Below are 17,342 nucleotides of genomic sequence, written 5' to 3' on the forward strand. Positions count from 1 at the left end.
GCCTAGTGTCAGGTTCCTTTGTGCATGCTGCAGGCAGGGTCCTTTGAAGTGTAATCTGGGCAGGGCACTGCTCCTCCCCAGTCATCCTATCAGTAGGACCCTCTCTCTCCATACCTAGGCCTCTTTGTTTCCATGTCTGGAAAGAATACACAGAACACCACAAAAGAGCTATCCACAGTCATGCTACCCTGGCCAAAAGGCAGAAAAACACATTTTGGTTTAAGCAGAAAAATGGTAACTTTTCTAAAAGTGGCATTTTCAGAATTGTACCTTAAAACAAGACTTTACCTTTAAAGAGGTGTTTAAATTACAATTATTTGAGTATAAACAGCATTTCTCTATTTGTTCCTAATCTGGAGTCAGTACAAATTAAATGTAATAAGGTAACCCACTGTTAGTCTATGGGAGTGATAACAACAGTGAAAAATTACTTTAGGTGTTTTTCACTGCTAAGACATGTTAACCTTTCCCTTATTTTCTACTTTATAAATACCATTTACCCGGCCCTCTGAGCTTATAGGGCCTACCTTAGGGGCAACTTAAAAGTGTTAAAAGGGAAGGTTACTTTAGCAGGTGGCACAAAACGTTCTGCAGCCTACTAGTAGCATTTCTTTATGTAACAGTATATACTAGAGACTTACAAGTAAATTGAGTGTATCAATCACATGTAAGCCATTTTTCTTTATTTAAAATGGAGAGCACAAGCACTTTGATAGCGACCAGCAGCAAAAAAAGTGCACTGTCCAAAAAGCCAACAAAAACAGGTTCAGCAAAGGAAGGCAACAATCTGGGATGAACTTGGAGAGTGGGCCAGGCCCGACACCCTCGAAGGGGAAAAAAGTGGTCCTAGGACCTCCCCAAGAATCCCCCTTCAGTCAGGTGCAGTCATTTATGCCACCTGCCTCCAGAGGAATATCTGCCCCCTCTTGAAATGTAGGTCCCTGGTGCCACCTATAAAGTGAACGGTGGACCAGTGGCTTTAAACAGCTTGTCCAGCTATCACAAATGTTATAATACACAATTATGATAATCAAAATTGCATAAGACAATTGTGAATCAATGACAAAAATAGACATTTATGGGGCAGACAGTTACATTTGTTCCAGTGATTACATAATGTAGACAGTTGCATAGTTTATGGGGGGGTGTTTGGAGTATTACACCACCCCTAATAAATGTATTTTCAGATAAATAGTTGGTTACAGGTGGTTTCAGTCGGGCATGATGGGTGTCTGTCGAATTTCACCTGATATTTTTGCATACATACACTGACAAGCAAACACACACACACTCACTCATCTCTGTTTTGACAGCCCTACAAAATGTTTATTTTACAAAATTTAGGGCCACATGTATCAAAAAAGGATTTTGCGATTACCAAATAGCGATTTTTACTGAATCGCTATTCCATAACTGCACAATGCTATGTATGTAAGGAATATCCAAAGATTTAGCGATTCCTTAATATTACCAAATAGTGATTCGGTTATTGGTAATCAATAATTGGTGATGCTACTCCATTTTTTCCAATGGGCCTAAAGCCCCATAGGTTTGAATGGTTTTGCATTAGCTAATATACTATGACTTAATTGGTAATCGCAAATTAGGTAATGCAAAGCCAAAAATACCCAGGAGCCTAAGGCCCCCCTGAATCACCCCAAAAATGAAAATGTGTATATGTACACATGGCACTTTGAAAAATGCATTTAAGTGCATTTTTCAAAATTTGCACATGGCTACCATCGACTTGTATTATTATGTTATATTGTTTTAATTTATAACACGCACACATCACTCCCGGGAGGGTATCTTGACATAACCAAGAGAAAAAGGCATCAAGAGCAGCTAAATCAGAATAAAGTTGTCTTAAGTACTTTCCTGAAGAGAAAGTGATCTGAACAAGTTCGAATATGATGTGGCAATTTGTTCAAGTAATGAGGAGCCAAGTAAGAAAAATACCTGCCAGCTGAATGGGCCTTCTTGACGCGAGGAATAAATCAACTTGGTATTGATGGTAATAGCATTTTCCTAAATGCATTTTGTATTTAGAAAATGCTTGGTTCATCTGCTATTTGTAGTCGCAATTTTTAGGAATCGCTATTTTTGTGATTGCCTAAAATTGGGACTACAAAGCCTTTCCTTGATCATGAAAGGCTATTTTGCATTTGGAAACAGCTGAAATTACTGATTCGCACCGTTTGTAAATGCAAAATTGTTTGATACATTTGGCCCATCGTGTTTCTCTCAGTTAATACTCCTATTGATACATATTATTCTCCCTTTCCACTGCCTCCTAAGCCCAACTTGTCTGCCCTGCTTGTCATACAATGAAATGTAACATTATATGCCAGGGTGATGGTCAGGAATCCTGATGCTCCCCCTCTCCCTCCAATTTTACTGACCAGCTACGCCCCTGAATGTAAAGTTGACAAAACAAACCTTATCATCTCTCTTTCGATCTTATATATGAAATTGGAAGAGTTACAGAATTAAACTTCTTTTAAAATAAACTGCATGACCATGTATTTTCCATGGATTTATCATGCTGTTCAAATAATGATAAAATAGCATTTTGAATTCCTAGTATAGGTCCTTTAAAAAACTTGGCAAAAACTACAAAATGTCCCCACTTAATAGAATAAAAGAACAGGCCCTACACAGGTTAGTTAGACAGTATGTTGTTATCTTTTAGGAATCAGTGATCTAGATTAGAGACATGCTATTTCTCAAGGATGCCATCAGATCTACCTTCAAGAAAAAATGTATTTGCTATTATAAAAGCTGGAAAGCACTCTGCCTGAAACATGAAAGGACGTGGATAAAAAAATCACATATTTGCTCAATAATTGCTATAAGACCATATGAGCCGTGAAACTTCCCCATTTGATCATGAAATTGCGTCCATATTTTATGAAATTTCCCTTGTGAGCTGTAAAATATAACTTGTTAAGTCCATGACATAATTTCATGGAAAAATCTATTTGACCAGTCGCTATAAACAACATGAAACAATAAATACAATACAACATCCTTAAATACATACGTCATGAAAAAGATCAAAGAAATATATAAAAGATGCCCCTAGTTTTTTTCTCCATTTAAACTGACAATTCATTGTTCATTACATCAAGATAAAAACTTGCTCAGTAGATGCAAAGCCTGTAAAATACAGATCCAAACTAAAAACAATTGAGCTTCTCGGATCAGATTTCATTATCCGTAAAGCATCTTTGTACGGTAAAACACATGACAGGCGGCATATCGGTATAATCCACTTTCATTTGTTGAACCGCATGATTGGACTAAAAAATAAAGCAGTGAGCTGCCGTTTCCTTCTGTACTGCGCACGCTAGGCAACAATCCCCAAAATCAGAGAAGAACTAGAAATAGCCAGTTGCTCGTAAAACCTCTTAGTGGTAAAATTCCATACGTACATTTTATTAACCATTATTTGGGCGAATATAGAATAATGTCGTCTGAAAAGAGCTCGGAATTTAGAAAAATGTTGATCTCCAAAAATGATCAAATATATCTCCTACTCTCACAGAGCAATAACATAACTCCATTGCATAAGACCAAAAATGTCCCTGAAAAAGATTACCTGCTCCCCTGGTGATGGGGACTGGTTTAGCCCACATCTTGTTTAAGTCACAATGTGGCACAGTCACGATCCAGGGCTAAAAGTTCTTGTAAGCATAATCTGCAAATAGGCAATTCCTCTTTATACCAAATTCTACATCAGTATAGCAGTGGTCTAAGATTAGTTAAATCTGCTCTTCCCATGTGCAGATGCAATGCTAACATAGGGAAACTGTGGCAAATTAAAATTGATTCTAACAGTGCCACAAAATTGTTCTCTTACATATCATATTAGTGTACACGACATAGATTTCCTCAATATTACACATTACATTAGTCCACATGAGCACCTACTGTATGGTACCATAATATGTGCTCTAAATATTGTTCTTCAAGAATATAGTGTCTAAATATTGGTAACAAAATTAGCTCTCCACTGGAGTAAGTCATATAAATCTATTTTATGTACAATATTATTCCACAATATTTATGCCAGACAATATTTACGTTTTCGATATTCTGACAGGCAACCAGCAGTTCCATGTCTTAAAACGATATGTCATGTAGTAATCTCCATGTTCATAAGATAAGAGAAATGTATTTTCCCCAAAACAAGGCATGAAGTTGCATTTGGGAAATGTCAACCTATGGGAAATGTCAACCTATGGGCATCAAACTATCCTCTGGGTCAGGCCTGAACTATTCTCTTCTGCTTGAGGAGGCCATTGGTGTAGTGAACTACTACCCAGATCTAGTATTCCACATATGCATTCAAGCCAGTTGATGCTTATGTTGTGCTTGATGCTCTATGGGTCCCGTAGTAGCGTGCTATTCGCCGAAAAAGCAATTTGACGCCACGTATGGGGTAGTAAGCGCTATATAAATGCAATTACAATACAATACAATCTGCTACCTGAGAAGGGTAGAGATGAAGAGGTGCTCTTTGGCTACACCTAAATCTATTCCCCCTCAAAGGAGCGAGCAAACACACCACACAAAGTGCACAAAACTGTGCCAAAGCCATGTGATAGTATGGCATAAAAAAGAATTTGTAATTATCTTATGCTTCCCATGCCTGTCCCTTATTCATATTCTGTTTGACTCACCTCCTGTTCTAGACTGGTACTAGCTTTGCAGCCGTGACCCTGTAGTTAAGTCCGTTTCTTAAAGCTCAGCTGCTGGTTTATTCTATAGACGCTACTTCAGATACTGACGTCAGTCACCTTAAATAGTCTCCCTGAAGAAATCTACCAAGAATCCAGCTTGCTAGCTTTATTAAATCAAATACACCCCCACATCTATACAGAATCCAAAACACCTACACTCTCAAAGTGTTATAACTGTGTGAATGCTCATAACATAACATATGAGGAAGGTAGTTCAGCACTAGGAGTGGGCAAAGGGCTGCATATTTCTGCAAATGAATGCTCAACAAGGCATCTGAGAGAACTCACTAACTTCCTTTGAAAAGGTGTTTATGCATTTGAAGATAGCTTTTCTCTATATGTTATGCTGCACCGGACAAGCTTTGCGTTATTTTGAGAACATGTTCACCTTTTAGCTTAATAGTGCTTTTTAAATAAATATAACATCCATAATGTGGTGGGTTTGATTTTCATGACGTAGGTGATATGCTAACGTTTTTACTTTAAGGAGTAAGGTGGGTCAAGTGACAGGAACATACATTCTGATATCCATGTTTACTTCCAGATACCAACGAATGCACTTCTGAACCTCAACTTTGCGGCACTAAAGGCGTTTGCCAGAATACGCCTGGGAGCTTTGCGTGTGAATGTCAGCGTGGCTTCTCCCTCGATCAAAGTGGCGCCAGTTGTGAAGGTAAACTATACAATGACACATGGAGGATTATTCACATGTGTGTTTCTGAAAATCTAATTTATTTGTGCAAATGGGTCGATTTACAGCTCCAAGGAGAAAAATTACCTTTCATTGGTAAATCCTGAAACTCATGCACAATATTATTCCAGAATTATTGTGTGTGAGTTAAATGATTTATATAACAAATGAGTAAAAATTCCTGCTCATGAGTAAATTCCATTCAAGGGATGAGGAGTGGGTGTTCCAAGTTGTGTCTACTTGGAATGTTTGTGAACCTTAATACATGAGTTTGTGGCTATTCTCAAACTCCCTTTCAGCCTTTTCTCATCCTTGAAAATATTGGAGATTTACTCATCAAAGTTCAGTGATATAATGGAAAGGATTTTCTCTTGTGCCTAATGTGAGTAGGTGGGTTTAGCGGTGACAGCTGGCCCTCAATTGTTTGAACTGGAACTCATTTATTATCATCAAACTTCAACCATAAGTAGGATAGAGAAAGGTAGAGAAAGAGATAAAGGCATGAGAACGAACTCTCAATGGTGAGAAAACGAAACTGAGGGGCAGATTTACAAGCCCCTTGCGACACATTTACGCAGCCATTGCATCACTTGTGTGATGCGGCGGCAGTGTAAATCATGCGCCATGTTGCGCTGTATTTACAACGTGACGTATCTAGGGAGATGCGTCACGTTGTAAAGCCCTATGCCACATTAAAACGGTGTCAGGTTTAATGTATGCAGGGTGGGCGTTCTGTCAGAAAAAGCCTCAGAAAAGTGACGCAGTGAAATCTTATCAGTGAAATCTATAAGATTTCACTGAGTCACTTTGCCGACACCGCTGCAGCCCGTGAGCATTGCTGGAGTTGCGTTGCGCTTGCGACACGACTCCAGCAATGTTTCGCCCTTACGCCATCAGATGTGTCACACATCTATTTATCCTTGCGCCACGATGCGCCGCATTGGAACACCGGCGCATCTGTGGTGGCACAAGGGTAAACTTGCGTTACGCATCTTACGTGGCGCATCCCTGCTGATATGCAGGGATGCGTCAGTCCTTGTAAATTTGCCCCTGAAAGTTTAAAGTGGTAGAAGAAAGAGTCATGGGGTGAAATCAAAACTAGGGAGTTTTTCCGTTCGGCATCCCTATCATCTGATGGTGAGCTCCAACAGAAAAGTTTGGGTTCCTGCATTTATGTTTTTCGCAAATGCAATACTGGGCCATGTACAATTGTGCCAGAGGAAATTTCAGTGCACAGTCATACCCCAGAATTCAGAAACCTTGCCTGCAGGTGTAGTATATATAAAAATTGTGTGATAAGTATGGCCTTCTTTTGTGATTCAGCATAAACTGTTTAGTGTAATAGCCATTTAGTACAGGTGTTGGGTCTGCTTTCAGCAGTTAAACCTGTACAGAAATAATTTTTCATTGGTTATCACTCAAACGATGATTTCCACTGATTGTTGTATGTTGTATGGTAGAAAAGACCCACATCCGGGCATACCAATGGCTATTTAGGTGACGGCATTACATGTTGAGGTACTATGTTATTTATCACCCTTAGTGTCAAGGGCAGGCCCAGCTGTGGATTCCATGCTCACTGTGCTATTGGAACAAAGCAAAACCAATCTTGAATTGCCTGTGTTCCTGTTCAGAGAGGACCTGGACTGTTTCTATTAGAGCAGGGAAATTCTTGTGTAAACATATTTTATTGTATTTTAATTAAGAACACATTGTACATGGCAATATGTTGCAGCATCACATACTCCAGTGCCTGATGCATGTTAGCCACAAAGTAATATTCGCTAATCAGTTGGCATTTATCAAATACAACAAACATCTTTCTTAACTCCCTCCTCCCACCCATTTCCTGTGTTGCGCCTTGTTTCAGCATGCTATTTCAAAGTCTGAATGTCTGTTGGTTCCTTGTGTCCATGAGTTCTCAAATCTTTCTTAGGTATTCTCCCTTCCAAAGAGTCCCATCGTTACTGGAAGGATTCAGCTGTTGTTGTTGAGCTGGCTGTTACACATCCCCTCCTAGTTCAGGTGTTGGTGGGGGGTTACTGTGTGGTGTGTTATTCTCCTCCTAAGGTTCTGTGTGTTTTAGGCTTTCGACCAGGACGTCCGAGGCTAGGGCTCCATCTTTCCAGCTGATACCTCTCCTTGCCTCCTGTGTGAGTACTTCACCTTCGTAGCCAGCCCATTTTTCTAACTCTTTCAGCCATACTGTGATCTGGGGCCACCGGTGCTTTCCAGTTCCGAGTTATTTCCCGTTTGGCCAGTATATATGTCAGGTCCTGGTATTTATTGTTATCCTTGTTTTAGAGGTATGCGGGAACCAACCCAGTAAGAAAGTGCCCTGGTGTGCATGGGATTTCCTTCTCTACTGCCCTCGCAACCATCTCCGCTACCTCTTCCCAATACTGTTGTAACTGAGGGTTGTTCCCGAGCATATGCATGAAATCCGCCCCATTGGCCCCACTTTGAGAGCAAACGGTGTCTGTATTGTTGAAGTACCTATGTATACATTCTGTTGTGAGGTAAGCTCTATGGAGCACAAACAAGCCAATTAGTTTGAATCTGGAATTTTGGGATATCTTTGACGTTGTATCTAGAATATCTGCCCAATGTGCCTCAGAGATCTGTACCCCTAGATCCCTCTCCCACTTGTCTCGGAATGCTCTTCATGGCAGTAGGATGTCCCCTCGTATCGCCTTGTCAAAGGCTGAAAGTGGTCTAAAGGTTCATGCTACGCTCGCCACATTTTGGCAGGTTATGTGTGATGGAGGCTCTTCTAGTCCAGTTTCCAGTGTTTGCGGAAAGCTGGTGTCACTGCCTTGTGAAGCAGGAAGTGGCCCTGTGGTAAGTCTAATACCTTTTGAAGTTCCTCGAACAGGAGCAGCTCCCCCGTGTCTAAAGAGGTAACCATTTTTGTCACTCCTGCTGTCACCCATTCCATCAGCCCTCCCCAGTCTCTTCCTTGTGGCAATGAGTTAAGCATGGTGATGGGAAGCTTAGGTGAATAAGGGATTTTCCTCCTCATCTTTTGAAGGCATTGCATCCAGCATTTACTCATGACTTGTAGCTCTCTTATGTCTCGGGCTGCATGACGTCATGTTTGCAATAGCACTGCACACAACCTGTCTAAGGTGGGGGTAAATTACCCTAGCGGTCTCGCTGGGTCCTGTGTCCCTGCTATTCATTGTGTGAGCCACTGCAGTTGTACAGCCTACTAGTATTCTTCTAATACTGGCGCCGCTAAACCTCTGTCATTGACTGGACGTTAGAGTGTGGTTAAAGCTCTTCTCCTGTGGCCTGCTCCCCATATGAATCCTGTGGCCAGGAGCCATGAACACTTTTCTCGGTATTCAGTATGGTGAAACAGTATAACAGCCTGGGCAGTGCTATTCTCTTTAGTAGAACCACTCTACCAACCCCAGCTAGCGGGAGAGTTTTCCAAAACTCTATGTTTTGCCTTAGTGCTTTGATAGTTAGGTTCACATTTCCCTCTAAGAGGCCATTCCAGTCATGGAAGATGCAGCCCTCTAGAAATTGAAAGCAGCTAGGTTTCCATCTTAGTTACCCTAGCCCCAGTGGGGGGTGTTGGATTGCTGCTGTCAGAAACAGGCAACATATCTGCCAGCTGACTGGGATTCTGGACAGGGCCCAAAGTCAGCCAGCATTTGCTTGGCTCTTACCTTGTGTTCCTCAGGAAGAGTAGCAGGTCATTGATATACACTGCTATGTGAAGGTGGTGATCATTCACTCGGATCCCTTGGTACTGAAGTCCTCGTCCGGATTTGCATGCCAAGGGATCCATTTCTAGGGCACAGAGTAACAGAGATAGGGGGTCACCCCTGACGTGTCTCCCTGCTAAAAGGATATTCGTCAGAGACAGTGTGACCTGAACGTACTGTCGCCATGTGGTCTTTATAAAGCAACTTGTTCCAGTTCAGGAACCCAATCCCAAGTTGCATCTGCTCCATTACTCCATAGAGATATGACCACTCAAGGCTATCGAATGCCTTTTAAAAGTCAACACTAAATATTGTCACTTGTTCGTGGTCATATGTGTCTGCTTCTAGAATCGTCAGCAGACGCCTTATGTTTAGGGCTGTATTGTGACCAGGGATACATCTTGCTTGGTCTCAGTGTACTAGCTTGGACATGAATTACAGGAGTCTATTTGCTAGGATTTTACTCAGTAGTTTATAGTCTATGTTGAACATGGGAAGTGGTCTGTAGGCCCTGAATTTGGTTGCTGTTTTCCCTGGTTTCAGGAGCGGGATCATTATCGCCTCTATAGTGGAGCTGGGTAAGCTCTCTATTGTAGCAGGGTCATGACTTATTTGCACATGGCAGGATCTAAATGCAGGTAGCAGGATGGGCAAAGGAACAATAGGTTGAAATGCTACCCCCAAGGGATTGCCAGTGGTTAAACCTATTACAAGCATTCCTCCCCTTCACTTTTTGTGTGCTTGCTAATCAATAATTCACACTCAGTGTTTATTTAATTTTCATTACCTGAGTCCTGATTTGGGTATTTTTGGCTGAAAGATGGCTTCTTCTGAATGTAATACTTTAGCAGCACTATTGATAATGAATAAGATAAAAGGCGTAAAATGTGTCTTCTTTGTAGATGTTGATGAATGTGATGGACAACATCGCTGCCAGCACGGCTGCCAGAATATCATTGGTGGATACAGGTGTGGCTGCCCACAAGGATATCTCCAGCACTACCAATGGAATCAGTGTGTTGGCAAGTTCATATTTATTACTAATGCTAAAGCTATATGTGATTTTATACTTTGTTTCAATAGACTTTTCAAGCTAATCCTCAAACAACCCACACCTAATGCATTAGAAGTAAACACTGTTCTATATATTACAATAATGTAAATGACATGTAAGAATTTATTGTATGGCTCACTGCTTTTTGCATATAGAGATCTCAGTAGCATCCATTTCTTCACAAAATGTTAAACTTTGATGATAATTATTTTTTCTATTGCAGCAACTAATTTGCTCCTTTCTGTAAATCAGGAGAAACAAATTTGCTTTTGGCTTCTTTCATATGCATTTATTATCCTTGTCCTCTCCTTAGTGAGTAACATTTTACATATGCGAAAGAATGATGTTACCGTCCCATGTTTTTTCCACCCATCTTTTTTTGGCAGATCACATATATCCACGTGTAACCTAAGTTAATCAGGAACAAAGTAACACTATCTTGTTCTCTTTCCTCTTTGAACATGCACACAATGAGGAACTTTCTAGGTGTGTAAATCAATTGGCATCCAAGTTAGCTATTTGTGAACTGTATGAATTTCACTATGTTGTAAGTGACAATCTTCACAGCTAGTGCTTTATTGTACAGTTCTGTTCATTAGTGTATGCCTTTACTGTGCTTCCCAAGCTGTCTTGGAAGGGTACAATAGGTTATACACATATGGCAATAGTTTGATGGTGTATGCTGAAGACCAAGAGGGACGAAACTAGACTCTTGGTGGCATTGTGAATTGTCCTTCTATCATTTGTACCATGTACGACAGGAGACCCAGGCAACAGAGCATTATTTTTAGTGACCCAAAGGAGGTTGAATTGGAAGAGCCAACAAGAGCTGAGGCCTACATCAAATGCTGAAATCTACTCCCCTCTGAATCGTGTTTGAATTGTGTTTAATCTGTATTGAACATTATGTCCCATCAAATAGTGTTTTCATAATCACCTTAGAGTTTACAGTTTTGGATAGCTGGAGCACTTCAGGAGAATCAATCAAGGACTCTACATCAGATGCATCTGTAGGACTTCAGGGTGTTGAAGATGACCATTTCCCCTACTGATATGACTAACCACTGTATTGAAGTTGAGAGGCACATGCATCTTCTCAGTTCAGTCTGCTAACTTTATCTTCCACATGCTGATACAGGCAACACCTTTCCCTCAGTGATCATACATTTAGTTACAAGCCATTTGTTAAGGCTTTTCTTCCATTCCTACTTACTCTACATTGATTTTAATTTTATTTGTATTATTTATTTTGTTACTCATATTCATGTTATGACAAAACACAAAGGTCCTTCTTCTTCTTAGACTGGACCTGGCAGGATTTCCAAATACCCTGGGGTCCCACAATGGGTTTCTAGTATTTCCTCACTGCGGCTCACTGCCCTAAACCCTACAGGACTACACACAGGTTCAGAAAATCAAGACTGCTGACCTGCTGCCTGATCCAAATGTATTGTGACAACGGCCATGTTGTTTGTGGTCTTCAACTCTGCAGTGGGTATAGATGAGGGCCAATGCCAGTTTCTTACTTGCCTCACATCATCAAATCTGCTTCATCACCAACATTTGAGTCAGTATGCCACTTGCCATTGCCTGATGCTACAGGTGCGTAACGTAACAAACATGGATAGTTGATCTCTGGAGATTATCTCACCCAGTGTCTTGTTTGAAGCCTTGAGACGCCTCCTCCCAACACTTGAATGTTTGCAGCAGCATAAACTAGGATATTGTAAGCAATGTATAAACCTAACTAGATCCTAAACATTGCACATTACTTAGAGCACAATATTAACTACCTGACACCCAGTAGTTATTGTGCTGCATCCTGGACAGAAAGTTGACTGAAATCCTTTTGAGAGGCAGCTGGCAGTGACATAATAGTTGAAAGCAGGCACACCTTCCCATTCTTTGACTATGAAAGATATGTTTGTCATGGTGATGTACCTGCTGAGCTTTGGGCAGTGTAAAGAAGTTTTTTTGAGGTAAGGGAAAATTGGGCAGCCCCAGTACTGCATCGGATGTTTCCTCAAGATAAGACTATAAAAATTCTGTTGAGAGAGACTGGACCTAAAATACGGATTGCTCCAACTACAATAATAGAGTGCCCCCGACAATCCTAGTCATCAATAATAGAGACTCCCACCACTGCCAGTCATCAATAATAGAGGCCCCGCCATTCCGAATCATATTTCAATATATCACTATGCAGTTGATCTGGACTTCAAACCTTGCCCTCTATTGCGACTTTTTTCTCCGAAGCTTTACGAATCCATTACGATTTCTACCTCTATATTCGAACCTCAGTTTTCAGTTCAAGAAAATAATTTCACAAAACAACCCCTTTTATCATAGACATTAGGAGGTTATCCTGAGTTAATCTCTTTGTCTCTTGGAAATGACTTCGGATTTTATAGCAGCAACCCACTAATGTCTTTCTGTAGAGCCCCAGTTTGTCTTTCTGGAAGCCAGTGTCGGGACTATTGAGTCATAATCCTTTTGGTTTTATTCATCCAGACGCTCTGGCTTCATTTCCAAATTATGACCTTAGAGCCCCAGTTAGTTGATGTAAAATAAATTTCCAAAATGTAGCACGATTATAAAAAGCAAATGTAGAGTTCAAACTGTTTGTAATTTCTTAGGGGTTATGTGCTTTTGTTTTTTATTGCAGACGAAAATGAATGCCAGAATGCCCACATTTGTGGAGGAGCTTCGTGCCACAATACCCTGGGAAGCTTCAAGTGCACATGTCCCACTGGATTTCAGTATGAGCAGTTTGCCGGGGCCTGCCAAGATGTTAATGAGTGTGGCTCCTCGCAGATGGCGTGCAGCTATGGCTGTTCAAACACCGAGGGGGGTTATGTCTGTGGATGTCCACCTGACTACTTCAGAATCGGACAGGGGTAAGGGATTCCAATTCAACCACTCCCACATGTGTGTGCTTCTCTTGAGTATGTTTATTCTGTTCTGGTCATCAACAGCATACCTTAAGCTAGCCTGATGGGTTCCTACACAGATGGACTTTTCTGAGAAGGATGCTGAACGAAAGCAGGGCCCTCACAGTATTAATACAATAATGTTAGAAAAAAGAACTCAAGAGCATCTCAAGGACATATCTTCCGAATATGTTCAGCCTGCGTTTCTACCCCACACACTTTGTTCCCTTTTATCACACAAATACCCACCTGTATGCACCTTCAAATGTTTTATTTCTGACCACTTCTTCACAGCCAAACTCTTCATATCCAGTTGTGCTCTTTCCATCCATAATTACAAATTCCCCACTCTAACACCCGTCAAGAGGGCTCCGTCATCCTTTACATGGGGCCCCAACCTGCTCCTATCTCCCATGCTATTCAATGTATGAAGCCACATAAAATAACAAGAATATTGACTCCGTTTTTTTACGGTGGTTGAGTTCTTTTTGGAAATATGGATGAGTGAGAAGGTATATGGATGGTCACTTCAGGTTTGATCATAAAGATAGAAGAAAAAGGGATGGGTTGGTGAAGGTGTGCATTGTAAAGCACATTTGATCAGTTGCATTAATTATGTTTTAATAAGGACTGAAGAAAACTTCACTGGGGGATTTAGGTTTCCACTAACAGCAACTTTTTTTAAAGGTTATTGGTAAATGGTTCAGTTTAGAGGGCGCTGGATCAGTGCATTTTACTATAATAAAAAATAATGACGGAATTCCCATCTTTTCAGATTTTAAAATGTTGACCGTGCAAAGTGTCTGACAGTAAGAACATAAAAAAGCTTGATTGTTAGTTTAAGACAACAGTTGCATACAAAAAGGTGTACGACATGTGAAGAGAGCATCAGCATGTGATGTCTGAATAAAAAACAATGATTATGCATTTAAAAAGATATTATACAGCTCTTCTAAGTAGGACACGGCCTGTGTGTGTATGTGTGTGTGTGTGTGCGTGTGGGACGGGCGTGCGTGAGTAAATTTGAAGCAGGATCCTGTATAATGAATGATCTTAACGTTGTCCTGTAACTGGTACATTTTAAAAACATTGGTAAAGGTTAGTCAGCACAAGCTATCTTTCCACACATAGGGGCTGATTATGAGTCTGGCATTCCACGGACCAATCACGGTGGTGATTGTCCAGCCACCGCCGCACCGGCAGTCCGACCACCCTTTTACAATTAGGGCTGTCAAACGGCCATTGCACTGCCGCAACTGCCAGAGATCAGTGATCTCTGGCCGTGGCGCTGTGGTCTTGAGGCTGGAATATGCTTGGTGGGACCACCGCAGTCCTGTCAAGCATCCTGTCAAGCATCCACTCTTCCATGGTTTTCATAACTGTTTCTTTTCCATGAAAACCGTGGCTGAGAGGAAACATAGGGGGTTCCACAGGCCCCCCTGTTGCTTCAGGATCATGGGGTGCATTTAGCCCCCTGTTGCCTCAGGGCCCTTGGGTGCATGCAAGGGGGCACATGTTGCGTCCCCCTGTGTGCATGCACCCCAATACCTGCACAGCATGGACTGCAGCAGTCCATCGGTAGGCTGTGCAGGTACTGGGGTGCACGCCATACCAATCTTGTTGTTATAATGGCCGACCTTTCTGGTGTCCCCTACCTATGTGTGAGAGGCTTTATCCTGCTTATGTGTGATCATGCTCATTTTGTCATTCTGGCTCTAGAATGGCTTATAATATTTTTTACTCTTCCTGCCAGTATGTGTGATATCAATTATTTTACATATTTGTGTGTGTCACGGTTTCCATCATACCTATGTTTGCGATATCGCAGGGCTACCCTAAACATGGTGCGTCACCCAATGCATGAAAAGCAGCAACTCTGTGGGTGATGGTTGTCACCATAGACTGACTGCTGGCGCTATCGTGGACACCCTGCAGCTACCCTGCTCAAAATGGCGAAAGCTACTGCAAGTGTGTTAGGACAGGAGAACCGATCAATTCTAACAGTTCTCCCATCCCATGATGTTTGCAGTCAAGGGCAGGAGGCAGGGGGCATTCGAGAGGCCCTACCTCTGCCAGTTCCTTGGTGGCAAATTGGCTGGTCTGATTGACAGTACACCACAGTCTCATCAGAGAATGTTATTTTCAGCAAGAATGAAATGCTGGCTGGATTGCCAAGTCCATTCAATATTTTACAGAAATAAACCTTCAAAGTAGGTAGTGTTTTAGTACAGCAAAAACGCAGTATATGTGGTTCTAGCTGTTGATTTTTCATTTTTTATGTGATTTTTCATTATTGATTGGTGGCTGTTGCTTTGTCCTGTTTATCCTGTTTACCATTTCAGTGGTGAACAGAAATAAATAGCACCAGAGGCATCCCCTCACTTTGGTGGGTCTTTCAACACTGTTAATATGGTAGTCCTGTGAATGATGAACTGCAGCAGACGATGTCTGATGATGGAGCCAGCTGAGCCTGTGATGTTGGAAACAAAGAGATCCATTTGGAAGCAGGGATCAAGCAGGGTGGCCGCTGTAGCATCTGCTAATTTATAGTAGATGCTCCTCTTTTGCCTCCCTCTAAATGAGCCTGAAGTGACAACATAATCTTGAAGACCTAAGCTCCAGGGTGGACAATCTATGTTTTGTTAGGTGAAGCTCAGTGCAAGGACTGAATTGTGTTGAAGACGTCTTGTGGATTATCTGGAAACTGGACGGGCTTGTAGACTCTGCTGAAGGAGATAAGACCATGTAATCAAATTGAGCCTACATAAGCGTTTACCCTAGGTCTTTGCAGTCTTTGACAGGGACTGTTGGGCCACATGCTAGCAACATGTAAAAGATGTATTCTAATCAAATTGGTATCTCCTGTGCTGACCAGTAGGCCTTACTGGCATCAGGTCACACACATTTTACCAGACTGGACTGCACAAAGATACAATGACTTTGACATTTTACAGAAGCACAAGTGTACTGAGCCAAAAACATAGGTTCCAGCATGACAAATAATGGAGAAACCAAAATGATTGGGAATTCACACTAGGCTGTTTTAATTATTAACCTGGTAGTTCTTCTTGGTGTCATTGTTAGGCGTTCTGCTTGTGTGAGAATCTTACTCCATGAAATTCACTCCATTCATGTTTGTGAATACGTAAGACACATTGCATCCCCTTCCCGCCACCGCCGCTTTTCCCCGCCCCTTTTTCTATTCTGTACCCTCCCCGCTCCCGCCTCCCAGCTGCTCCGCCCACCCGCGCACTTGGCCTTAAATGGCGACCGTGCGACGCAGGTGAGTGTGACCCACTTGTGGGACACCCCCGCGCCGCACGGCCACCAGCTGCTGCGTGTGCCCCTTGCCTGCCCTCTGCCTCGCTGCTGCCTCGTTTTGCCGATTGCCGGCTGGCGCCGCTGCGGTTGTTTTTGCCCTTGTTTTGTCTAACATTTGTGCCTGTTTTGTATAACTTTGGTTTTATCCTTGTTTTGTCGAGAATTTGTGCCCGTTCTGTTTAATTTTTATTTCCCCCCGTGTTGTGGTTTCCTTCCTTGTTGTCCGCCTACCTCGCCGCCCTCCGCCCTCCCTTCCTGCCACCGCCGCTTTTCCCCGCCCCTTTTTCTATTCTGTACCCTCCCCGCTCCCGCCTCCCAGCTGCTCCGCCCACCCGCACACTTCGCCTTAAATGGCGACCGTGCGAACGCGCAGCGGTCACGCGCAGCGGGCGTGCCGATTGTGCGCCGAAGGCGCGCCAAAGGTAAGCCCGTCTACGCCCGTCCGCGCCTGGACCGCGCCCAGTGCCAGGACCCCTGGCCCACGAAGACCCCGACCGACCCGCCTGACGTACTCCGCCGCCACCCTCACCGCTCTCAACACCGGCCGACTCCCAGAATGCCATCAAGCCTCTCCACGACGTACCCACGGACCCTTCAGCTGCCACGCCTGCAAGTTCACCTGCATCCGGACCTGCCTCGCACCAGCACCCACCAAGCCGAACACCAGCAGCACCCACCTCAAGTGCATCCTGCTCAACACCCGCTCCGTCCACAGACATGCCATCGAACTCTGGAACCTCCTCGACACCACAGCTCCAGACGTTGCCTTCCTCACGGAGAACTGGATGAACGCCTCTTCAGCTCCCGACATCGCCATCGCCATCCCAGAGGGCTACAAGATCGTCCGAAGGGACCGAAACGCCAACCAGATGGGAGGAGGCATCG

General features: G+C 42.7%; 1 protein-coding gene across 1 annotated transcript in view; it reads left to right on the forward strand.

The window, feature by feature from the left end:
* Positions 1 to 17,342, forward strand: part of FBN1 (fibrillin 1) — a 622,956-nt gene that overhangs the window by 595,557 nt on the left and 10,057 nt on the right. The window contains exons 61-63 of the mRNA XM_086958277.1: positions 5,290 to 5,418; positions 10,055 to 10,174; positions 12,872 to 13,103. Coding sequence (XP_086814403.1) covers positions 5,290 to 5,418; positions 10,055 to 10,174; positions 12,872 to 13,103 — 481 coding nt within the window. The remainder of the gene's footprint in view (positions 1 to 5,289; positions 5,419 to 10,054; positions 10,175 to 12,871; positions 13,104 to 17,342) is intronic.

Source organism: Lissotriton vulgaris, chromosome 2_1, assembly GCF_964263255.1.
Source record: "Lissotriton vulgaris chromosome 2_1, aLisVul1.2, whole genome shotgun sequence".
NCBI classification, from domain to species: Eukaryota; Metazoa; Chordata; class Amphibia; order Caudata; family Salamandridae; genus Lissotriton; species Lissotriton vulgaris.